Source organism: Glandiceps talaboti, chromosome 11 (genome assembly GCF_964340395.1).
Source record: "Glandiceps talaboti chromosome 11, keGlaTala1.1, whole genome shotgun sequence".
Classification (NCBI taxonomy): Eukaryota; Metazoa; Hemichordata; class Enteropneusta; family Spengelidae; genus Glandiceps; species Glandiceps talaboti.
In genome coordinates, this window is record NC_135559.1 from 10,233,835 (window position 1) to 10,261,823 (window position 27,989).

Consider the following 27,989-nt stretch of genomic DNA (forward strand, 5'->3'; position numbering starts at 1 on the left):
GTGTGGTGGGGGGGGGGGTGTTGGTAGTATTGCACTTTTGTGGTAAAATGTCCGTTGGGGGCGCGCTGTTAACGTTACGTTTACGATTTCTGTTTTGAGAATTCTTGATTACTTAGGGAGTCTTTCAGTGATGACCAAACAATCACGTCCCGCGCGTTCTACATGTTCTATTTGCATGGCCAGTACGTATTCTGTACATCACTACATCGTGTACACGTATACATACATCAAGGAAATCGTGAAGGTTACGGAGAACTGGGCCTCGGCAGACATTATGGTTTGGTAGACCAGACATAATATACACCTTGGCACCAGGTATAGAATATTTAGTAGTCAAGTTTTACCATTTACGTTTCAGTCGTCAGTACAGTACTACATCATGTATCCTTGCAGTCGCTAGTCGAGACTCAAATTCTTATCTTAGACTTTATGAATTGACATTATCAGAATCAAGTACTGACTTACTCCATCTGTAAGATAGCCTAGTTCCTGACGACCGTGTTCCGATTTACATGGTAGAAAATAACGGTAGTGTAAATCGCAACACGGTTGTCAGGAACTAGACTATCTACAACAAGCAGGACTACGTGACATTGTCAGTTGATTTTCTCTGACCGTACTGGGCTGTACATGCACATAATACACCCAAATATCTACATGACTTGTGTACACGCAGTACTAGAACCACTTGGTGTACACGCTAATTACTTTTTTTGCCAAATTGCAGTCTGTGAGTCTTAATGTGTTATATATTGTCAATCAGCAGGGTTTTGTTAGAAAGTGTACATGACCGTCAGAAACGAAAGAACACCAGAATGGTTCTCGACAGAGGGCAGTATTTTGTAATCAACAGTGTAACATGTATTGCAATTACACTGCTACTGATTGTTACCTTGGCAACAGTATCAACATCAGGTATGTATACACTTTCCTTGTATACCTATTATGACTAGTAGTGCTGATCATGTTATCTCAATAAAATAGCAATTAATAAGAGTGCAAATGTTAATAATAATATGATGAATGAAATACCTTTTGTAAGTTATTAGATATATTAATCAGCCAACACAGTAGATGCCCAGGGAGACAATGTACTTCTTCAAAAAAATGAATATGTTTCAGTGTTCTCCCAAGGATTGAAGCCAAGCATGTTTGATAATTTGCATGTTTTTAATTTGCATATCATTAGCATATTCAGGCTGACTGCCACTATGCTACTCAGTTGAGTCTCCTCATTCTAACTCATTCTGCAGATGTCATATATCCATCCCATCTAATTTCTTCCTTACTTTCTTTCAATCTTTTCCAATACTTGTATAATATTTTCAATGTATTATGTTAAATTAAGGCCTGTCTTTCATTTTATTGCTGTTTTCAGACATTGACAATTGTCTGTCTGTCTGTCTGTCTGTCTGTCTGTCTGTCTGTCTGTCTGTCTGTCTGTCTGTCTGTCTCTGTGTCTTCCCTGTCTGTTTCTGCCTCAGTCTATGTCTCTGTTTCAGTCTGTATATATCTATCTGGCTGTCTGTATGTCTGTTTCTGTCTGTCTCTCTTTCAAGATGTATGTATATGTCTGTCTCTGTCTGTCCCTGCTTATTTATTTATCTATATATTGCTCTCTAACTTTCTCATTGAGTTTGTGTCTGTCTGTCCATCTGTCTGCCCTCTTACCTCTTCCTCCCCAATCCTCACAGATAGAATACTTTGAAAATTGCTTATCAAGTCCTAGTAATAGTATGACATAATCCCAGAAATCTCATCTTTTATGTTCTTATGATATCGTAAAATGCAGCATGTGAAGACTCTCAGTATAGATGCATGGATGGTACCTGTATTGATGGTGACTTGATATGTAATGGCAATAATGATTGTCCAATGAATGATGATGAAGCCCACTGTGGAACAGGTAAGAATATTGTTTGCTGAGATCTAGTCTTTTCATGCCAAAGTTTCCATTGTACGTGCATGGTATTTCACTATTTGGTCAACAATTTTTTCCCTTAGTAACGAATCATTAAATTTGCATACGAAAGCAATGTTAATTAATTTTAACAGAAAGAATGTATGAACTTTGCCACACTGCATTGTTTGTTACATTAGGGTGCAATTTTCAAGGGTTCAAGTGAAAATTTATCTGTGTTGGTAAACCATAGTATCAAATTCAACTTTTATTCCAAAACATAAACTTGAAAATTGTACCTGAAAATTCTGACTGCACACTTCAGTATTTGTTAAAGAGTTGTTTGTCTTGTACCCAAAATGCAATACTGTATGTATACTTTAACTTTAGATGCCCTAGCATGATGTAAAATTGTATTTCAAGTATCCCTAGTTTATTGATTTTTTTCTTGTATCTGAGATATACATGTGGCCCTCATGAGCCCATACCACTTCAAAAGCAAGTTAATTTTTAGAGCTAACAATGTAATTTTTGTTAGACAATTGATGCCATGTGTCTGTCTAATGATATTTGTGTAACTTTTATGATATTTCTTTGATAGGCAATGTGAGATGTCCTTACGGCTGGAAATTGTATTCAGATCATTGTTACTATGTGGTTACATCTCATGAGTTAACATTTGATGATGCTGAAGGTGAATGTCAAGTTAAGGGTGCTCATCTTACAAGCATTCTGGACATGGAAGAACATACCTTTATATTACGTAAGAAAATTTTAATTTGTCCCCTAGTCTTTTCCTAAGTGTACTGTACAGCTGATGAAAAAAATAACACAGAAAACGTTTTAATGTCTGAAAATCACAGTAGTTGCAATATGTGCCATGTTCTGGTTAATCTCTGCCATTCAACCCTTAAAAGTCGGGGAAGGGTGCCTATAAACTTGAGAAAACTTCAGGGCTAACATTATGTGTCATGAAGTAGCCAACAAAATGTAGCTGTAACTAAATTCCGAGTTCCTAGATATTACATGATATGAAACAAAGTTATAGTAGAATGCTTTGACTGCTCTAGAGTGCAACCAACATTTGCTATTTAACATGGAGAAATTATGACTTTTTTTAAAAAGGATGTTTCTGGTCCAAAAGCTGAAATTGATTGTTGTCAGACAATCTCCAAAAGCTGCATCTGTACAGCACTCCTAATGGCCAAAGTATACTATCTTTTGCCTTTCTGATATCTGAAATATGGTGTTTTACTGTATCTGACTCAGAATTTGATGTCATTACTTTATTACATCAGTCAAATATAGGTGGATGGTCTGTAGACTTGACAGGTATTCTAACATTTCAAGTCCTAAGTACTGTACAGCTGATGGAAAGCCAATGAAAAAAATAACACAGAAAACGTTTTAATTCATTTAAAATGATGTCAGAAGTTTACAGATGTTAAAAAGTGCATCTTGAGAATACCTGAATATTGCTGACATGCCAATAACCACTGTGGTGTTTCAATGGAGAAACCTTGGATGATTAATGATTTATACATGCACCAACTCTGGCCATGACTTTAGTGAAGCATGAAAACCGAATGTATGATTTATAAATGTCATCTTTGTAGGCCTTGCGATGGTTGTGAAAGGGTCTCTATGGATTGGATTACATGACAGAAACAATGAGGGCAACTTTGAATGGACAGATGGTAATCCTGTAAGTATCATATTTTGAGTGGTTAGAGAAGTTACAGTGGATAGCTTGGAATCCATAAGTTATCACTGCATCATGTCCACTCCATGCATGCATCTGTCACTTGCACATAGATTGAAACAGTACCATGCATTGATTAATGGTTTGATTTTGTGTTTATTACAACTTGAAATACTTGTGTAAGTTGACTGGTTCATTTACAGATCACTTCCTGTATGTAAAATAACAACCTTTTTACATAGTTTTCAGTTATTTGAAATATATTGAGTAATAAGCAAGGACTTTGCATAATATTTTTTACATAAATTCATAGGTTCCTTCTGACTTCAGGCCTGTCTGGCCACTACTGTCAGCGCTGTGCTAACTTAGTCATGAAGTTCCTGTGTACTAAAGTCTCTATATAGTGAAGTTTCATTAGTGTTTTTCTTATAATCATAATACAAGGGTTGGTTTGCCATGGTTTATCTAGACAACTTTCTAACATCGGTACAGTTGATGATGATACCACATTGACTGTTTTTTTGTTCCATTAATAGTGTTGTTTTAAATTCACTTTCTTTTATCCTGTAGGATCATTCTCTTGGTCAAGATAAACTTTTTTTATTACTCACCAGACAACTGTTTTTGTGTACAAAATTTTTATCTTATCTGACATGAGCCTTTAAAAGCTAAAGACATACATTAGTTATTAGAGCTAATTCACTTGGTGTTAATTAACTCTCATTATCTGGAACAGGAATGTAAACAAAATGTGACTCCCTAGGTACATCATAAAATGACTATCATTTGATTTCTTGGTTGACATCATAACTTTGCTCTGTGCCCTACACTTGCATAAATAGAGGCATGTGTGAGAATATGTCGCCCTTCCTGTTGTATTTTGACCCTCTAGTATGTATATGGTCAATATTACAGATACAGAGAATTCATCATTTTCGTTTCTTTTCAGTATTCCTTCTCGTACTGGAATTATGGTGAACCTAATAACATGGGTGATGAAGACTGTACTGAATTACTTATGCATGAATCAGAACTAGGACTGTGGAATGATGTCCCCTGTTATAGCAGCTATGGTTTTATCTGTAAAGGACCATCTAAACCAGGTACAGGGTAACCTCTGTATTATAGTGAACAATTATGTCCTCAAACAAAGCTATATTTTCACTTGTTGGATGAAAGGAGATCAGTTCATAGCACTTATATTTTCAATTAATGTATATGTTTTACTGTAGTCAAAACTTTATTATTTATAGCCAATTTTTTATCTCTTAGTTTTTCATTATAAAGCTGTTACAGTGCATCACAATATATTGCTGTTACAGTATTGTTCTTGTCTGTTTAGTATTTTTATCAACATTTTTAATCCAGTGATTTATACTTTGTTGTTTATGTTATTGTAGATAAAAAATTTGCCAAAATTTAAGTAAAGTTATATAGTATACTATTTTTGAAGGTAAGTCTGATCATGCAGTGGCAAGACATATGAAATGTATTTGAATCAGATCAATACACTTGTCATGTGATTGTCACATGAACAAAGACTTCAATGATTGGACCATACAGTGTGATGTGATTGTCACATGAAACAAAGGCTGCAATAATTGGATCATACAATGTCATGTGACTATCACATGAAAGAAAGACTTCAATAATTGGACTATGCACTTCTTGTGATTGACGCATGATCCAATAACATCAATGCTTAGTTAATGTACTATGATTGTTACATGAAAGAGACTTCAATGATTTGGTATAACCCTGTCATGTGATTATCACATGAAACAAAGAGTTAATGATTGGTCAGTGTATTGTCATGTGATATCAGTGATTGATCAAAACGTGTAATCTCTCTTCTCTTCTTATATTTTTTTGTGTAGCATGTTCAACCTATGAGTTCAAGTGTAAAGATGGTCCATGTATACCAAGTTCATATTTCTGTGATGGCATCCTTGACTGTCCAGGAGGGGAAGATGAATCCAGGTGTGGACCTCAAGGTAAGAAAAAATAACCTAGTCTTTAAATATACTTTTTCATGCCCATTCACCTATGAGATAACTATTAGTATCTCACTTATATTGTAAAATGTTTATTTAATTAAGATATAAAGGGAAACTTGTACATCCTAGAGGAAGGAAGAAGAGCACAGCTATGTACCAGCTATGTGCCTCACAGCCCTGTTGTAGAGTATATTTTGCCACAGCCCGGTACATGGTTGTGAAAAATGTGCCTGTGCATGGATATGGAATACTGCCTCTGTACGATGACTGTTTTGCACATCGCAGTGCCATGGCTGTGTACTGCACACCTAGCACACAGTTGTGCACATTCATGTAACATCTATGGTGGAATAATACCCTATAGCAACGGTTTTTTTTTGTCTCACTGGCATTGCTCACACAGCTGGTACATGGCTGTATAAAGTACAGTATACATGGCCGTGGGAAAAGTGTGTTGGCCAGAGCTGTTACAGGGATATTGTACACATAGCTGGTACAGCCACCCCCCACCCCCATCCCCTGGCATGTGTTTACATTTGTTTGTTTGTTTGAAACTCAACTTGGTGATAACATCTGATAACAAGAATGTCTTTATGTCTTTCAGCATGTTATGATGAAGAGTTCACCTGTGCAAATAACACATGTATACCACTGAGTTGGAAATGTGATGGCTATGTTGATTGTCTAGATGGGGAAGATGAAGTCGCATGCGGTAAGCAGTGTGCCTCGGATTCATGAGTGTAAACCCCCTAGAAAAATTTGTGGATATATTTCACCATACTATGTGTACTGCTACATGAATATGTTTACCCATAGATGATTCAATACGTTTTAGCGTCTACAATATTTCGAGTTAATAATTACATCTAACAAACATATTCCACATGCAGCTTTCAGTGAGTACAACATTGGTTCTGCATGCATGGCATACTGTCTTAGATATGATAGCAAATCATTGCTTTGGTTCATTCTTGGTGCAATCGATTTTTTGCAGTTATTTGTTTATTTCAGTGGTATGTAGTACAGGAAAAAGTGGTAAAAAAAATCATAATTTTTCAAACTAGAATCCCGTTTCTTTTTGTGTTTGCAATCTGTAGGGTGTGACAATTACAACAACGAACACGAATGTGATGATGGCTCAAATTGTATCAACTTCGCCTTTGTCTGTGATGGAGAAATCGACTGTGATTCAGGAGTTGATGAAGCACACTGTGATGGTAAACAAAATGTTGTTTGTGTAGTCAATAACTTCCTCAGAATATGTGAAGTGGAAAAAACCAATAATCTAGGGCTACTTGAAATAAGATTTTATAATTTCACATTGCATCTTGGGACATATGATGACAATTTTTGAATTAGTGTAGCTGTATTAAAGTGGCCATATGGATGAGAATTTGGTATTTATTTTGGATTTTTATTTGATAAAACAGCTTCACTATGTTTTATTACTTGAAAAAATAATGTGAAATAACATATACCAAGTCTATGTTTGCAACTCAATAAACTGCAAAACATTAAACAGTGTGTAAAATGTTTGTTATTGTACGTACAATAACAAACTTTTTGCACTGTTTGCATCTTTTTGCAATGTATTGAGTTATGAACATGGACTTGGTATATGTTATTTCACATTATTTTTTCAAGTAATAAAACATAGTGAAGCTGTTTTATCAAATAAAAATCCAAAATAAATACCAAATTCTCATCCATATGGCCACTTTAATATATATATATAATGTTATTTATGTGTTTCAATTTGAACTGCTCAAGCAATAGCTTTATTTATGTGATTGGTATTTATTCAGTAGCATATTCAACGCATTGATGCTTTTTTGTTTGTTTTTTCGTTGACAGAGTTTTGTGCCCCCTATGAATTTCCATGCATGAATGGTGGGTGTGTATCAATGAACTGGATCTGTGATGGCACAGATGACTGTGGTGATTACTCTGATGAATCTGAAGAAGCCTGTCATCATGCTGGTATGTCAAGCAATCATTGGTCAGTACACTATCATGTGATTCTCACATGAAGCAATGACATCCATGATTGGTCAATGCATTGCCATGTGATTGTCATATGAAATAATGATTGGTCAATGTACTGTCATGTGACTGTCACATGCAACAATGAGATCTATGATTGGTCAATGTATTGCTATGTGATTGTCACATGTATTACTGACATCAGTTATCTCTCAACAATCTATGGACTGAGTTTATTACATCAATACTATCAATTAATGGTCTATTAATGGTATACATATTGCCATGTGACTCACAAAGACTAAATTGAAAAGTTTGGACCTCTGTTTCTAATGAAGACCTGTTCATTTTTTATGTTGATGATTAATCAAATTATGTGGTGTTTGTTATGTCACTCGTAATCCAGGCTTCAATTTACTGAATAAACTAAATCTATTGTTTTTCAATGTGGTAGAAATATTACACAAGTGTCTGATAGTGGTTCCTCTGTTGTGCAATTCTAATCATCCTGTGATAAATGTAGTGTAAACATTGGTCCTAAAACAGATAATCTAGTTTTCTTAGGCACCTCCCTACTGAGACTAATTATACCAACATCCATTCAATAGCTTATCACTGTTGTATCAACAAGTTGCGACAATAGTTTTAGTTTGTGTCTATCTTAGAAAACCAACGGCTCAACTACAAGGGTAATAACTGTTGCATCTCCTTGATAGGTTGTGGATTTGGAGAATTCTCATGCGATAATGGTGAATGTATACCTGAAAGCTATGTATGTGATGACATCACTGACTGTTCTGATGGATCAGATGAGTATGACTCACTATGTGGTAAGCTGATGTATCCTACTATAAGTCAGTGTTTGTCTAGTTTGTTTCTTTTCACTTATTTTTACTGTCCTGTACAGTTTACAGCCCTTTTCCAGAAAACGTGGAGAAGACATCTTCAAATGAAAATTCATAGTATCGATTGAACTTTTATTCGAAACGCAAACTTAAAGATTGTATGTGAAATTGTCGACTGCACACTTCAGTCGTTGTCAACAGATTGACCAACTGTTCACTTCCATGAACCTCTGATCCTTTATTAGGCTCAAATGTCCTTAAGGTCACATGGTCTGAATAGTGGGTCAATCTGTTGACAAAGACTGAAATGTGCAGTGAAATATTTCGGGTATAGTTTGTTTGGAACAAACCTTTCATTCGATACTGTGTATCTTGCAATAGGAGACTTTGTTAGTACCCAAAGGGAGGCTTTTATAATCGGCTATGTCTTTGACATTTGACCCTGATTATGACTTGCAGGGTCAATTATTGAAATCCAACAATTTCTTTCCTATCACAGTCTTATTTATTTGTTTCCAATATATTTTAAATGATACCCATAGGTAGTATAGGAGAAGAAAATATACACAGGGATCACTTTTAGTACTCATATAACTTTTTACTAAATGGTGGCCATATTTCTGTTTTTAGTGGCAGTACGTTGATATAAATGTTTACTTTGTTGCCTACAGGATCATGTGGACAAAATGAGTTCCCTTGTTTTAGTGGGAATACAATGTGTATTCCTTCTAGTTGGGTTTGTGATAACATGGATGACTGTGAGGATGGATCGGATGAAATGGGCTTTGGATGCTCCGGTAAGCTTTTACATTTTGATTGTTTTATGCAACCATCCATTGATTATTATTGATTTTAGATGCTTGTATTGAGTGAGCTTTATAGAAAGACTTTATGCCATGATAAAAGTACATTACCACAGCATGATCACTGATACCGAAATAACATATGTAGAAATATGATTAACTACTTCCTATTCTTTGTATGTGCAATAGTACTTACCTCTGACTAGAGGCTCAAAAAAGGTTCATTAATATGTATGGGTAGCACATTATTTTTATGACACACATAGGTAGTAAAATTCTATCTCAAGTAACAAGCGTGAAACTTTTTTTTTTGCTATTACAGATGCCTGCAGCTATGACCAGTTTTCTTGTACTTCAATGGAATGTGTACCATATTACACTGTATGCGATGGCTATCCTAACTGTTATGATCAAAGTGATGAAGATGCAATGATGTGTGGATATTATGATGGTATGTTTGTACTCAGTGTGTCACCTCTGCATATTTATGTGTCTTTTTTTCTCACATAATATCTCCCTTTTTGTACTACTCAGCCTCTCTGTCTGTCTGGCTGCCACTCAGTCTCTCTCTCTCTCTCTCTCTCTCTCTCTCTCTCTCTCTCTCTCTCTCTCTCTCTCTCTCTCTCTCTCTCTCTCAGTCTGTCTGTCTGTCTGTCTGTTTGTCTCCCCTCCCTCCCTCCCTCCCTCCCCCCCCCCTCTCTCTCTCTCTCTCTCTCTCTCTCTCTCTCTCTCTCTCTCTCTCTCTCTCTCTCTCTCTCTCTCTCTTATTGGCTATTTGGGAATACTGGTATGATTACAGGATTAATGACAACATTGCAAACTTCCATTTTCGTTGATCATTATCAATATTATAGCTGTCAATATCATGATAAAAGCTAATCTGTGCAAACTAGCTCTGTCTCTCTCTCTCTCTCTATCTCTCTCTCTGTCTCTCTGTCTCTCTCTCTCAGACTATATTTCTCTTCATTTGCAAATGTTGTCTCTCTATTAAATTAGATATGAATGTTTATTTTCTTTTTGGCTTTTCAGAAGCTGGAGCTGTAGTCTCTATCATAATAATTATCATAATCATAGGTACCGTTTGTCCATTCTTTTTCCTTTGCTGTGGTGGTATTTATGCGCTTCACAAACACCAAAAAAGAAAAACGACAATTGTACATACAGGAGGACATACCATGGCACACCAGGCTGCTATCAACCTCACTGCCACCAACCAAATGCAGTAAGTACATCTAATATAGTATCACATAATGTGGAATCTGATAATACACACCAAATGAAATTTCGACCTTGGAACAGGTCCAGATGGGTAACATTGCTGTGTTATGGACAGGTCTTGGTCAATCTGTTTAAAATCTGATGTTGGGAACTTGGCATGATATCTATATCTGTCTCCTAATTTTATTTTTTGTTTGTTCTTTTTTTGTTCTGTGAGCGCCTGATACCTACATCTGACACAATACCATAGGTGTTCTCGGAAAATACAAGAGCACTGAGTGAATTTACCCAATGATTGAGAATACATAATGTGCTGAAACATACATGTTTAGATTAAGATTATAATTTAGGAGTGAAAAACTGTCATCTAGCAAATTATAGAAAAAGAAAATTGTTAAAGTGCCTCTGTTAAGGAGACACTAATGTGAAAACCTGGGATTGAACCCTGGCCTTTAAGGGTAAAACACAGCCATATACTATAGAATCACTGACAAGCAAGTACTTGTCTGTGATGGCATATACATGTAGTATTCTAAGGGCCAGGGGGTCATGCTCCCATACAATACAAGCATTCTAAGGGTTACTGTGCCTAGCAGGTTATACAATACATGACAATAGAAACATTAAAACATTACTAATCTGGTTGTCTCTTTTTACAGTCAACAACCTAGCCATCCACAACCAAGCTATCCAACAGCACCACCACAAGGCTATGGACACGCACCACCACATCCTGGGTATGGAGCCCAACCATATGACAACCCAGGAGGTGTCCCCGGACCAGCAGTATATCATCCACCACCACCACCACCACCTACTGTGTATCGTTAGGACAACAAAAATAAATCAACAACAACAACAACAACAACAACAACAACACATCAGGATTGGTGTCTGTATTAACTTACCAATTAATAAACAGTCAATTGGTTATTGCAATACTGTGTTGTATGAATCTGTGTATTGCCCTGATAATGTTTTTTTTTTTCAAATACTAGTCATTATTACATAATGTACATGCCCATTGATTACTTGCATCGAGGTACACACATACTCGTAGCATTTGTAGTGTATAGCTGCAGAGAATACTGCAAGCACTCATGCGCATACCCCGAGTGTACCACACTTGCACTCATATACCATGGGGTTCTGTCATAATTGTTCAGGGGATTGGGGGAGGGGGGAGGAGGAATAGAAGGACTATTGATACAGCTGTCCACTATTCTAGCTGTCTCTACTTTTCCCACTTGGCAAAAGAATGCAGTTGTCCATTATTTCAGACTTGTATTCGACCTTTATTGACAAGAAACAGTATAATTAAAACCAAAGTTTGTCCCACAGATTCAAGAATGTAAGTGATAACAACAGACATTTGATGCATGTTTATATAGTTATGCATTATGTGCACATCTGACCTTGATTTGCCCTTTGCTTTAAAACACAGAAAACCCTTGTTTTACTCGTTAACCCTAATCTCTTAACATTACAATACAATGAGTTAGACCTTGATGGAACACCTTAAAACCCATGATTATACCCTTTAGATTTGGATTTGACACAGTAGGTATGATGCAAGAATGTTGTTTATCAACTGTTTAAAGCTTGCACTAGCTGCAACTGGGACATTCTTTTCATGAAGTAATGACCAAAGATATATTCACTAAAGATAAGTCAATTACTTAGACATTGTATCTGATAGTGGTCAAATAATCTGTAGGTAGTGTAATGGCAAGTTTATATCTTGAGCGAAAGTTTGGTTTTGAATCTGTCGGCATGTTAAAACTGTACTAGCTGTAATTGGAGTATCAGACAATTACAATATATTCACTGATAAAACACTTAATTATCAGACATTGTACACGTTAATCTGTAGTCAATACTATCCACAATTAGAACAAAAACAGGTTGAAATCACCATTGATGGCGCTGATTTTTGGGTGCCAACTCAAAAATGAATTTGATTTAATTTATCGTGTATACAGCTACAAAAAAAATGTTTACACGCATGTGAAGTAATAATGTTATTGTAATACTGCTAATGCAGCTTGAATGTTAGAGTGTCAGTTTTCACGTTTATACTCATGGAGACCTTCCATGACATCACTTTACCTGCTCTCCTGTTTTTTAGCCCTTGAAAAAGACTGTCTGTGCAGTCTAAACATCGAGATCAAATAAAGCAGAAGTTTTAACCAGATTTCGACTTGTCCTTTTATTAGAACTCAAGGTAGGCTTATCTCTGTGTAAAAAGACTACAAGTCATGCACCCCTGTATAAATTGTGATTATATTTGGCAGGAAACAACTTTAGTGGGATAGAGTTCACAAATATTGGTCACGTGATAGCTAATCACGGCAGCTAATTTTGTCTAAAAATACGATTTAAGGAACTTTTTCAGGCTGATTATGTGCAAATATGGAGGAAGAATGCTACCTAGCTAGCTAGCTATGAAAACAGTGCTTAGAAACTTTTATTCAGTAATGCCCAAACCATTCCAGATATATATTACATGTCCATTTTTAAATTAAAGCATTTACAATGTAAAGTAAATCTATATAATTCAGAAAAGTCGGAGTTCTGGTCATTTGATGAGTGAAATTGCTGATCAGCATTTACTATTAAGAAATTTATCTGACATGCATGATATTCATGGTTCGTCATTTTCTTGGGGTGCAACCTTTGCTTTCCTTTTACCTCTGGTCTTTTTCTTTGTGGGAGGGGTATTTATTGGCAGTTGGTCTAAAGGTGCCACAGCCTGAACTTGAGACTCGGGTAATGTTTCAAGTGTCCTGCTTTCTGCATTTTGAGAACTTTGAATCAGTTTTTCTTCATGGAGTATATGTCCTGGAGACGCATGCATCTGTTGCATATGCTGATGTGATGGCACTTCTGGTTGTGGCAACTGGTGGGGAAGCATTTGTGGGTATGGAGATTGCAGAGGATGAAACATCTGTGTTTGTGGTGTTTGCCAAGGAAGAGGTTGTGTATCCTGAATTCCCTGCAGGGAACTTTCCAGCGTTTGTTGTCCAGGCTGAGAAGCTATTCCTGTCGGCTCTGGTAAACCAGCGGCTTGATTTTGCATTTGATCCATTCCTTGGAGCTGCATCTGAAACAAAGCAGGGTTTTGGAGAGGCATGCTGATAGATGGTCGATGGGGTTGCAAGGGATTCCCTAGGGAAGGCAAGGGATCTTGTAGTGTTGATTCTTCATCTGGATGCTCTGTCAGTTGCTGCTGCTGTTGCTGCTGATAGGCTTGCATGAGCATTTGTTGGTGCATTAGCATGGTAAGGTCCACAGATTGCCTACTTTGCATTCCTGGCTGTATCCCATATCCATATCCAGGTAGAGGTTGTTGAAGTGGTGCATGTCCAAGGGGTGGGAGGGTTCCGTGATGAAGATTGCTACCTGGTATAGGTTCGAAAAGGGATTGCTTCCGAGGTGCAATTGGGGGAAGACTTGGCCGTCGAAGAGCTTGTTGATCCGAGGGAGGCACTCCAGCAATGGGAGGCAATAGGGCTTTGGCCAATGGTGCTTCTGCAGGTGGTTGTTCCTCTTCACGAGATTCTCCCAGGCGTTCTTCTTTTTCTGGTGAGCCATGCTCACTTTCTGCAATGGTGTCAGTTGCCTTTGGTTCTTCTTCAGGCTTCTCAATTTCTTCTTCAGGTCTGCTGATAAAGAAATGTTGAGAATTGGGTAAATTGTATTCCCTAATGAATGTCAGTATAGTGAACATTTGACAACTATTGGTCTGAGTCATAGAGAGTACATGACTTGTCTGCAAACACTGTGCACTTATATACCTCGAGTATTAGTAAGAGTGGTAGGTCAATATATTGGTAGAAGCCTGTCTGGTTGACGCCCACATATATGCATAAGCAGACAATATTATTGAAGAAAATTCGAATACAGAAATGATATCAATATAGATGTCATGGATTCGCCTTGAAATAGATGTTGACTGTATCTTTCATTCCATAATCTTAGTATAAATGGCAAGTTCCACCTGTAAATTGAAAGATTGGAGTCTGTGGTGGTGGTGGTGGTGGTGGTGGTGGGGGTATTCTCATAATATAGTATACGGGTATATGCCGCCCAGATGGATAACTTTTTCACACGCAAAAATCCCTAAACATATGTCGACTCTTCATCATCTGAAAATTGCCTAATCATGGAGACGATATTGTAAACATCTTCATTCGTTAATATACCATCACAGAATGAAAATAAAGAGAGCTGACCATATGAATTTTCCTATCAATCGTTTTTGTTGTTGATTATACATATAGATGTTTTGAACAATGGCAGCATTTCACCCCTCTCTCTCTCTCTCTCTCTCTCTCTCTCTCTCTCTCTCTCTCTCTCTCTCTCTCTCTCTCTCTCTCTCTCTCTCTCTCTCTCTCTCTCTCTCTCTCTCTCTCTCTCTCTCCCTCCCACCCGTTGAAATGCTACATAAACAAAGAAATATCACTTCTTGAAAGCAGCGAAAATTGTCTAGAATATTCACCTATCGTCTGGAATAGGCTCAGGTTCAACACTTGCTTTTCCTTTTTGCTTCCAGTACCACAGTATTAGGATTAGCAATGACAGTATGATAATTCCTGCCACAACACCAGCAATGATTGGTGTCACATCAGCTTTTTTGATGGTGTCTATTGTGGGGGAAAAATAAACTTGGAAGATTAACTTTATTCTGTTTACGAGGCACTATAGTCTTCCTTCACCGTATGAACTTGAGAAATGTATCTGAAACAAAAAATTGTGATCATCTCATCTTCCCATTTCTTTTCTTCGAGTGTATTTGATTTATTCATTGAATCCTCATGATTAGTTTTTTAACAAACACCATTGCAGGTCAGAACACAAACGTTGCATTATAATGTATTCAGTCTGAAAACACCTGTTCAACAGACATGGATTATGTAAATTCTCTTCTCCTCACCTGGCTCAAGAGGCAAATCTGTCGTTTGATTATTGGTATCATATCCATTCGACACATTATCCATCGCAGAATCTGAAATGAGTAACGAATACATATTTACGACAATGTCGTAAATCACTATCCCCTCTTTACGGCATTGCTACGTCACGTAAGTTCCCACTCATCATTTACGCTTATCATTGTTGTTGCTTCAGTTGTAAAATATGTTCTGGCTTGCAAGAATGATTTGTAACATACTCTGGTATCCAATAGTAAAATACCACCTTTGGGGAAAGGGCAGATGACTAACACAAAACAGTTTTGATGGAATACACATCACAACTGTACTCCGTATTAAACAAGGATCGAAATCTTGCCGTTTGGCTTTATCTTTTAAGGAAGGAAACATAGGGATATTGGCGAACTAGTTACGACTTCATAGTCTTTGTCATTATTTTTGCATTATTCCTTGGTGTAGGTTTAAAGAACGCTACTGTCATACCTTGTGATACTGTCGTGAATATATCCACTGCCTTGAAGGTCCCAGTGAAGCCTTTATACTGGATACCTGCATCACTAAGGAAAATGAGACATGCCTTGTTTGACCTTATTCTAAGTACTGGAGGAGGGAGATTATCAACCTTGTTCGCTACTCCACAGTGTAAACTTGTTGGTTCACCAGTACATTGGTTCGAGCCTTCGTAGATTGCAAGGTAATCGTAGGAACAATCGCTTGAAAACTCGACCTCGAAATCTTGAAATTCGAGCTGGAAGGTAAAATAGAAACATGGTGTTATTTTTTTTATCTATCGTCCTTACACATTTATATCCCTCTCGGTTTGTACAACTGTCATAATGTATTCAACTGTCATTTGATCATGATAATTAAAAAATCAATTTGATGTCAGCTCCATAGTCAGACAGCTTCTCTTCCTCCACAGGTGAACGTCCCCTCAACGGTTCGCCTGGAAATGTTTTGTTGCCTCTGATCCTAAGATTGGCGAATCCGCTATTCAGCACATCAAAAACAAAGTTATTATAAACCTAAATGTACAAACGATATTTAAATAACGGTACCCATGCAACCAAACATACAACCAAAAGTGTATGGATCCACATGGCAAATATCTTGAAAACAGGATAATTTTTAAACTGGTGTACCAACCTCGAAAGATTGGTTTCCTATGACTTACTTTTGTGATCATTATTTTATAAAACCTCATATATATATATATATATATATATATATATATATATACATACACACACACACACATTTTCTTAATATATTATATAACATACCTCAATTTCATATTGATCGGATACTTCTATTACATATTGACAGACGACATCTGCAGGGTATGTGGCGGGATAATAAGGTGACGTAAATGTACCGTTCATACCTGTCAGGTTAGCCCCACAGTTTTCAGTTACTGTACGCAGATATAAGGAGAGAGAGAGAGAGAGAGAGAGAGAGAGAGAGAGAGAGAGAGAGAGAGAGAGAGAGAGAGAGAGAGAGAGAGAGAGAGAGAGAGAGAGAGAGAGAGAGAGATATAAAGGTATATCAGCTGACCTCTAGGCTCTTGGTACCTTGGTAATTCATCTGATCTCCCTAGTCCATGGACATTTCTGGATTTTACTTCTGTATTTTTGGTGTGATATTTCGCACATCAAGCTGTTGAAAGAGTCGTTCAGAGGAAGTGCTTAGTAGGCCTAAATGTTCTTGTTTTACTTGAACTGTTTATGACTTTCAATTACACAATGTATATAATGTTTGGAGTTTTCGTATGCAAGGCTTAAGTTGCAAAGGAGAGTGTCTATTTGTAATTGTTAAAGGTCGTTTCTTCCCAGTCATACAATACCTGCTTGTGTGGTAGTAATAACCGTTGTGATGGCTTCCGTCGTGGGCGGCGCTGTAAAGTAAGTAAAATATATTATTACACCTCACTGCTGCCAAAGACGCTGTCATTGGCTACAACGGCAACAAGTGACATTCTAAAGTAAAAGAGTGATGTTGCCCGGTGTGTTATTATGTAACTAAATATCATCAAAGTTTCCCGGTTTGAATCGTTCTTCATAAAGTCATATACCCTTCGAGTCCTCATTTCTAAAAACAATATGTCTCCCCCCCCCCAACTTCGAATACCACAGAACTATTTCATGATCATGCAAAAAGTTGTGATGTGTAACACGTCTTACTTACGAAAAGTCCTAATTATGTCCACTTCAAAACCAAATGTCTCGTTTCTACCAAAATCTGAGAATCCAATAAGATCTCCACGACAAGAGAGTTGACCCAGCGGAGAAAGGCAGTTGACTTCGTCTGTTGTTATAGCACGCGTCCAGAAATTAAAATCTGCCATTTCACCCTTGTACGACTTGTCAGCGTCGAAGTCAGCTGAACTATCGCCATGCCTGATTAATTTCTGGCCTATCACTAAAATCCCTCCGCCGGTGATTGTGCTACCAGCCTCCATCATCCACGGTACTGTTGTACCCGGACGCTTGATGGTGTCTCTGAAAGTACTGATGCGCCCGTCTTCATTATTCCACCTAAAGCATAGATGATGCCAAGTTCCGTCGAACATTTCCTGGATGTAGCCAGATCTGTCGAACATATAGGAGACAATTTTTAAACCAAAAACAAAGAGTTCTCCGTCGCTATATATGACCATTTCCTCGGTGTTTGAGGGAGTCGAGTAAGACATGAAGGCAATGGTTGTGTAGTTCGTTTTAAGCCATGAACAAATGCTAAACTGTGTCAAATCTGGCAGGGTTGACGGTGAGACGGCATAAGAATCGGTCGACCCTATGAACGTCCATGATTTCCCGGAATAGAAACCTCTTGCGGCGGATTCTGAGGGGGGAATGAAAATACAATTGAAAATAAGATAATTGACCAAAAAAGCTGTTATTGCAGTTTTAAATTTCTCTTGGTGAAGCTCCTTCTTTAATTTCAATTTTTGGTGGTTACCTTTCAAATTGAATTGTGTCACACGTATGTCAGTTTATTCCAACTTTATCATGTATTGAATCATGCTAGCAAATGGTGGCGCTCTTACCACAAATTCGTGTATGGCATAAAATTATATTATGACATAATTTTTTCGTTACCAATAAATTCAAAAAACACTTAGTTATCGGTCAAATTTTTGTTCATTTTAAACAATTGCTACCAGACTCCGTCTGTAACATATTTTCCAATAAAATCTCAGTGATGACGTCATCGTAGATCTACTTACCTGCTAGCCTCAGATTTGCCAATACTAGTATACACAATGTAATCACCAAACCACCAATTTTACCAATGAAAATAAACTTCATTTTGCCATTAAATGTCATTCCTTTCTTTGCAGTACGTAGATCTGGGGAAAAAATTCAAGATATTTCAAATCTCAGCCATGTGCACAAACCTGTCCCTTGGTACGTGACTGTAAGAGGTATGGGTTCCATGTTTATACAGCGCCATCTATCGTTCATTAAACAACATTGACAGTTTGCACGCAGTCGAAAGCTCACACTTATCAAAAATAATTATTCTGTGTGTACTGGTTGTAAATGTCTAATTCTGAGAGGTGCATTTACTCACAAATATTAGTGAAATATGTATATAACAAGCACAATAAATTCATGTAAATAAGAAATTCAAAAAAAAAATCTACCTACCTCACATAGGGAGTACTAGTAATACTATATCGGAACGACACAATCTTTTTAGGCGTAAGTGCTGGATCCAAAAATGATTGTCATAAATGTATATTACTAAATTGTACCTTCAATTTCTGCTCCTATTGTACTGCAATGGAGTCACTTCTCTATGGTTTTAGACGAACTGCTGAGTAGCGAAAATGGCATGTGTTTTTCATCCCATACTGGCAATATTCCCATCAATTTCTTTTTTGAACCTACCGGAAGGAACCGAACGTTCGTCCACGAAGGAACACCTCGTAGAGCTCGCGCGCACACAAAAGGAACGTTTCGATACTTGGTTCGACAACATCACACACATGTGTTGTGCGCGCCTTAACATGTTTCATAATTATACATATTTTGACTGATCGCGAATGCAACATCATACATACTTCTGTTTTCTCAAGAGACTGTGGGCCACCCCAACACAGACTATTCCCGAGGGCGGCAGTATGGCTATGGACGTGGCACATTACAAAACGGTACATTGGTTGTCATCACACTCAAATACTACAGTGGAAACCCAGCTTTCAGCTGACTAAGAGACGTAAACTGTGATGAGTTTTGTCACGACATTTTGGCTATCAATGCTACTTGGTTTGATCGTACTCACTGTAGGGTGGCATTTTCGATAACTTCCACACGGGGCTTCCACACTATTGCAGACGAGACTGAACATTTTTGGGACTTCCAGTGTTTACACTATATTGATTAGAGAGTGATTTTATCAGCACAACAAAGGCACTGCAGCCACTATGACCCACTTGTTGTGTAATCTACCACATCAGACAACATTAGTTTTACTTAGACAATGCGTCTATAGTAAACTAAAAGATCGGTTTCCATAGTAGGAGCATATTGAGAAGCGATGTAACGATGTTACATACGTTTAGTTTGCGTTGCCGTAAAAGGGACACCACTTGTTTAAGAGGATCATACTTACGACGCATGCACACTTACAAAAAAACACCCGAGAAAAATACGCTTTCAACTCCTGAGATTTATTATCCTTCACTCCTTCATGCTGAAATTACACGCCATGTTTTATTTTTGATGAATTGTAAAGTTGATACAATACTTTTTCCGGGATTCTGTCTGGAGATGCCCCATGTATCTAATTGTATTTTGAAATTTGGTAAAACCACCTAGGTGACATAAATCGGAGTAAGTGTTTTATTAGTCTAGTCTATCGCTGGTAGGCCTATTAAGTCCCCTGCCATGCTGAGTCCTCGTTGACGTGGTGCTCTGATGGGAGCTAACATTTCTGGCTTAACGGATGTTGGAGGATGTTGTACTTGACTCATGTCAAATTTAGCCGCCTTTAGTGGAAAACTTTTGACTGTCGTGGTAGTAGTGATTCTGTAAGATAAACATCCACATAAACTTGACAAAGAATAAATAGATGTATGGATAAATAGGTGAATGAATATATAGATATAGATAGTAGACATACATACATACATACATACATACATACATACATACATACATACACACTACATGCATACATACATACATACATACATACATACATACATACATACATACATACATACATACATGCGTGCACGCACGCACACACAAATGCACACGCGCGCGCGGACTGAGTACACATAAGTTTTACGTCTGTATCAGATCACGTGATGTGAACTGTCACAACTTACACAGTTTCCGTCTCAATCGTTACCATCTCCCCTGAGCCTGCGTCCGCTGCATCTACCTGCTTTTTCTTTTTCTTCTTTTTGATGACAACAATGACAATGATGATAATAAGCACGAGCAAACCACCGCCACCTCCTCCAGCTATAGGTATGATATCTAGCCCGCCTCCACCACCACCAGCGTCTAATAAGAAAAGTGACCGGGGAAACTTACATGTAATAAAAAGAAATCGCCAACGCAAAGTAGCACTTTACTTTGTGCTAGGGAGACAAATAAATTCATATTGTATTGGGTGAAGTATCGACAACTACTGACACTGCGTTAAGAATGGATTAATATCTAGATGGACACCAGATGGCTTGTATTGTCGATGGTACCTGTGTTATTCACAAAGTTAGTACCTGTGTAAGAGGCAACCCATAATACTTCTCTAGATACTGTTCGTGCTATGCCTTTACCTGGCTTTCCTGTCACTTCAACTCTAGTGGCATTAGAGTCGCCTCCACTGGCGCCTCCATCCCCACTACTACTTCCACCGTCCCCTCCACTGGTACCACCGTCTCCTCCACTGGAACCGCCATCCCCTCCACTGGTACCACCATCTCCTCCACTGGCACCTCCACCGGTACCACCATCTCCTCCACTGGTACCACCATCCCCTCCACTGGTACCACCATCTCCTCCACTGGAACCACCGTCCCCTCCACTGGTACCACCATCTCCTCCACTGGTACCACCATCTCCTCCACTGGTACCACCATCCCCTCCACTGGTACCACCACTAGTACCACCATCTCCTCCACTGGTACCACCATCTCCTCCACTGGTACCACCATCTCCTCCACTGGTACCACCATCTCCTCCACTGGTACCACCACTAGTACCACCATCTCCTCCACTGGTACCACCATCTCCTCCACTGGTACCACCACTGCTACCACCATCCCCTCCACTGGTACCACCGCTAGTACCACCATCTCCTCCACTGGTAGCACCATCTCCTCCACTGGTACCACCATCCCCTCCACTAGTACCACCATCCCCTCCACTAGTACCACCATCTCCTCCACTGGTACCACCATCTCCTCCACTGGTACCACCATCCCCTCCACTGGTACCACCATCTCCTCCACTGGTACCGCCATCTCCTCCACTAGTACCACCATCTCCTCCACTGGTACCACCATCCCCTCCACTGGTACCACCATCTCCTCCACTGGTACCACCATCTCCTCCACTGGTACCACCATCCCCTCCACTGGTACCACCATCTCCTCCACTGGTACTGCCATCTCCTCCACTGGTACCACCATCTCCTCCACTAGTACCACCATCTCCTCCACTGGTACCACCATCTCCTCCACTGGTACCACCATCCCCTCCACTGGTACCACCATCCCCTCCACTGGTACCGCCATCTCCTCCACTGGTACCACCATCTCCTCCACTAGTACCACCATCTCCTCCACTGGTACCGCCATCTCCTCCACTGGTACCACCATCTCCTCCACTAGTACCACCATCTCCTCCACTTGTACCACCATTTCCTCCACTGGTACCACCATCCCCTCCACTGGTACCACCATCTCCTCCACTTGTACCACCATCTCCTCCACTGGTACCGCCATCTCCTCCACTGGTACCACCATCTCCTCCACTAGTACTGCCATCCCCTCCGCTTGTACCACCACTGGTACCACCATCCTCTCCACTGGTACCACCGTCACCTCCACTGGAACCACCACTAGTACCACCATCCCCGCCATTGGTAACGCCAGTCCCTCCACTGATACTGCCACTGGTGGTACCACCAACTCCGTGTGTTGTTATCATTGTTGTAAGTTGGACTGTCGTTTTAGGTGGAGTTGTCGTTGGTGGCGCTTCTGTTGCATTTGACGTTGTAATAGGCAAAGTAGTAGGTGGTATTGGAGTTGTCCAGACTAAAACAAAGAAAGCGTTACATATATTAAACCTTTAAAACATGTAGTTAGTGGCTAGGCAAATTTAATGTAAAACAAGTCTTTCTTGAACACATATATCCGACAGTAAGTATCCAACGACTTCGTCAAATAGAGCAGAAAAGTGATAGTCTGATTCAGTCTTCCTCAATCTATCAAGGCAAAGCAAGAACTTTCAACGGGACATTCCATACAATTTGAAAAAAAATAACTATGGTGCCACATATATATGATTCAGTACATCTCATGGTTTACAAAATTTTGAGTACGTCATTTATTATGTCTAGCAAAGAAATTTCGAAAAATGGTTCTGTTGCAGCGAGTGTGGTACTTTATTTATTCACAATACTGTGGAAACCAAGCCTTTGGCAAATCAAGATTGACATTGCACAAATTAAAACTATTCTTGTTCGAAGTGATTACACGAGTGGGTGGTAAGGGTACGGTGCCTCTACTGTGTGGATATAATCAGCTAGTAATCAATTCAGGGTATAGCGAAGTACTGCTGGCATTCCTAATAAAAAACGTACATGGAAGTCATTAGAAGCTCCAAACTGCTGTGAGTACAAATGAACCAACAACCATTCAATAGCTTACATCAATATATGACAACATCGGTTTTAGTTTGTGTTTATCATAGTTAGCCGAAAGATCGGTTTCCACAGAAGTACTTACCGCAGTCGTCCATATTCTTGTAATTCTCAGTATCACCGAGTGTGAGAAAAAATGACCTGACGTAAACACTTTTCAGATTTCTTTTCAGGAAAGCAGAAAAAGGTATCAAATCACCACAGAAGATGAATTTGTAACACACGACGCCTGCGATTTCAGCGGCAGTGAGTGGGCGTTGCCACATGTTGAAATTTGTGATGGCTCCTTTGAATGCATCTCGACTCTTGAAGCTTGTTGCGGCAGTGTTCTCCATCCATTGACCGAGGATCATGATGCCACCGCCTAACACTGTCTCCCCGATGGCAACACGGTTCCTTGCCCATCGTGATACCTCGCGATAGGCGCGATATATTCCGGTGGGACCATCCCAAGTCATGCAAAAGTGGTGCCAATTTCCGTCATTGAGACGGGCAACGCCTGTTGATATCCTTTGATTCGCCTTTCTATCTCCCTTAAAGGAGAAGAACAAACTATTTGTCATGTCGTTGTAAATATGGAATTCGTGTAATCGGCGTGGGATGGAATAATCAAGAATTGAAAATCTAAATCCCTCTGTTTTTATCCATATACAGACAGATAGTTGGTTAAGGTTAGGTATTACACCCGGTGGCTTTACGTAGGAATATGTCTTGCCTTTGAAAACGAACGCCTTTGATATGAAGGCTCGGTTCTGTTTACACACATCTAGAGAGAGAGAGAGAGAGAGAGAGAGAGAGAGAGAGAGAGAGAGAGAGAGAGAGAGAGAGAGAGAGAGAGAGAGAGAGAGAGAGAGAGAGAGAGAGAGAGAGAGAGAGAGAGAGAGAGAGAGAGAGAGAGAGAGAGAGAGAGAGACAGAGACAGAGAGACAGAGAGAGAGACAGAGAGACAGAGAGCGAGACAGAGACAGAGAGAGAGAGAGAGACAGAGAGAGAGGGAGAGAGAGAGAGAGAGAGAGAGAGAGAGAGAGAGAGAGAGAGAGAGAGAGAGAGAGAGAGAGAGAGAGAGAGAGAGAGAGACAGAGAGAGAGAGAGAGAGAGAGAGAGAGAGAGAGAGAGAGAGAGAGAGAGAGAGAGAGAGAGAGAGAGAGAGATTAATTTCATAACAATTATAATAGTTCAAACCGTTATCACTGAGATTTCGATCTGTGCTGGCCAATAAACTTCAACAAATCTAGAATGATAAATTCTGTTACACAGATAACCACTAGGTAGATAGGGTAAAATGAGCTGATTAAAATACAGCTTCGTGCATGCCAAGAAAAATTGACAAACTTATCTATGTAAAATGGACACACATCAAACGTAATGTCAGACTCGGGGTCGCCTCATATTATGCAATACCCGACTTTTTTTTTCCAGAGACACACATTCTTTATTATATTCGTAAACAGGCGGTCGGAAAATCAAAGTGATTTGGTTCGAGTTTACACTTACTGATTTCTCCAATTCTGAGTTTCGCTTCCACAGTTGTGTTGTCATATGGTGTTGTCAGTACTGTCGTTGGTGGCGTTGCTGTACAAAAAATATAAATTGAGATTGATAATAATAATAATAATAATGTTCGGTTCTTATATAGCGCTTTCCCACACCGTGCTCAAAGCGCTTTACAATTTATTACCCCTGGCTCGGATCAGAACGGCACAACGGCCCTTTAGTCTTCCTCAACTCCCCGGGGAGCATACAATCCATTGCAGCCATTTAAGCGCATAGGATTAAAGCCTTCACATTGCAACCTACATCCTACCAGGTCCCCAATTATACAGCTGGGTTGACTGAAGCACAGTCGTGGTTCAAATCTTGCCCAAGGACTTTAGCCACTCAGAAACAAACAGCAAGCAGCGACAGGGCTCGAACCTGCAACCTGTAGATTCCAAGCCAGTCACGCTAACCATTCACCCATCATGACTCCACATGATCTGAATGATGATATGATATGATATCTGAGAAGATATTCTTCTTGTTTTAGTTTTTGTAAGTGTTGTATTTGATGTTAATGTTGATGTTGATGTTGATGATGATGATGATGATGGAAAATTACATTACATTACATTACAATATTTCAACAGTTGGTTTTTCAATGGGTTTAAGAAATATATAAGCTATGCTATCAGAGGAAAACAAATTGTCACACTTACTTGTTGGAAGGACTGTCACAGTCGTTGGCAGCACTGTCGTTGGCAGCACTGTTGTCAGCGATGTCGTAACTGTGTACCGAAGAAAATTGAGGTAATTAAGTTCACGCACACACACACACGCACACACACACACACACACACACACACACACACACACACACACACACGTACGTACGCACGCGCACACACATACATACATACACACATACATACATGTAGCTCTATTTACTATTATATTTACAAGGCTGTAGAGAAATGACGAACTCTACCTTTGCCCTCACTAACCCCATCAGAACGAATAAATGATTCATTCCACCGTTTGCTTGATTGCTTCCTCGAATATTCATAGTCTGTTTTCCGTAACATAAACTTACCTCTTTCTGTTAATATGCGAAACGTGGTTCCGGTATCGTTTGACGTAGTGTTAGAAGCCCAGTCAGTTGGATTGGTAGTACTTGCCACTGGAATTTTAAAAAAAATTACATAACAATATGAGAAAAAATATGGAGATCGTTGAGTATAGTATTCTAATGTTGATGCCTTTCGTTATTTGTTTATTGTAAATAATATTATACAGCTATCTAATGTATAGGACAAGGTAAGGACGGCCTTGACATTCATACATTGGTCTTGACAGACAGACAGACAGACAGACAGACATACATATGGACTTACATAAACACACACACACACACTCACACGCGCGCATACATACATACGTACGTACAGACGGACTGACAGACAGACAGACAGACAGACAGACAGACAGCCAGACATACATACATACATACATACATACATACATACATACATACATACATACATACGTATTATGTGTCAACGATACGGCTGTATCAGATCACGTGATGTGAACTGTCACAACTTACACAGTTTCCGAGCGAATCAGAACGAATGAATGAGATAATTCCATTGTTTGTTTGATTACTCCCTGGAATAATCTCACTCTGCTTTCCATAACACAAACTTACCTTCTTCTGTTAATATGCGAAACGTTGTTGCGTTTGATGAGGTAGTGTCAGAAAACCAGTCAGTTGGATTGGTTGTGCTGTTAGTCAATGCCACTGGAATGAAAAGAATTTGCATAATGGGTATATATATATTTTAAACAACCTTTTTTTTCAGTTGTAAACACTGAGAAAACTAAGGAGATCGTTGACTATAGTGTGCTTAATGTTAATGGCGTGATACATGGCTTTCATACATACTGTTAATAATATTAAAACTGCTATTCAAAGTATAGTTAGGGGTGAGGCCTGTGCGCATGCGGCCTTGATGGAATGGTTTCCGAGCATTTAATTCATGCAGGTGCTATAGGCTTCATATTTTCTTAGCAATACCTAATTAACGTTTCCATTGTATATGGTTACCTGCCATCGGATATGATTTCGACAGTTTTAGTGCTAATCATTAAAATTAAGTAAGGCTGGCGATATCACAGATAATACATTTGGCACAAAATGAGTTTATAACTTATAAGGTCATTCCTCAAGTGAAAATACTAGTACTCTGGGTATCTTTTAAACTTTTCAGTTTTGAAATTGAGATATGGCTTGCTGAAATTAAGTGAACAAAATCAAATTTTTTTTTATTGTTATGTGCGGTAGTTTAAAATATTGCATATTGACAAGTAAAAGTTTCAAAGACATATGAAATGAAATGTAAAGAAGAATTTATTTGTATTTAATCTAAATAACTGGTATACCAGATTGACGTACCTGACTTCGTGACTGGAGTTGTATAGAACATACCAAAGAACACGATGGTCACGGTGAAACACCATGTTTGAAATCGAAGCCTCATACCGTCATCTTTTATACCTAGGTAAAAAAAATGACGTATATTAAAAATCGTCCGTGGACGAGGTGGTTTTATTAAAGTTGACAACGCTTATCAAACGTTGAGCTATTCATTGTATGACAGTATAAAAGGTATAGTTTTAATTGCCACGGTAAATTAAAAACGAATGTGACAATATGGTGAACTTGACATTGGTCATAAAAGTCATGTACATGTAAATCATGGCCCCGAAACGTACAGTGTCTCGTTTACAAAACCAGATACTAATATATTACAATTTTGTACTTCCAAAAAAAAAAAAACAGACTGGAAAAATACAAGTTTTAAGTTTGCTTATTTTGGGAAAGTATATACTTACCTAAGAAACTTATTCATGGTTAGTTTTCGAGAAAGTTTGCATGTCATACGAGCTAATCCAACAACATGTGTGCTCGAAGCGTCTCTCATCATGATTCAACAACACATCGAACTAATGACGACGCAGAAAGAACAAGCAGAACGCAGGGATTATGAGAGTAGAACACCACGTTCTATTAATTAGCATGATTTGAGATGAGTACAGAACACACACACACACACACACACACACACATACATACACACATATGTGCACGCACGCACACACATACGTGCACGCACGCACGCACACACACACACACACACACACACACACACACACACACACACACACTATAATTACAATGTACATTTTT

The 27,989-nt window shown here is 38.8% G+C and overlaps 1 protein-coding gene across 1 annotated transcript; it reads left to right on the forward strand.

The window, feature by feature from the left end:
* Window positions 1-1,811: 1,811 nt before the first annotated feature.
* LOC144442001 (uncharacterized) lies at window positions 1,812-11,279 on the forward strand. Its single transcript, XM_078131273.1, has 13 exons — window positions 1,812-1,906; window positions 2,502-2,663; window positions 3,517-3,605; window positions 4,552-4,705; window positions 5,480-5,596; window positions 6,204-6,311; window positions 6,697-6,816; window positions 7,454-7,579; window positions 8,299-8,412; window positions 9,099-9,224; window positions 9,553-9,681; window positions 10,372-10,456; window positions 11,108-11,279. The coding sequence occupies exons 1-13, from the start codon at window positions 1,819-1,821 to the stop codon at window positions 11,277-11,279; spliced, it is 1,590 nt and encodes a 529-aa protein (XP_077987399.1). The 5' UTR covers window positions 1,812-1,818.
* Window positions 11,280-27,989: the final 16,710 nt, after the last annotated feature.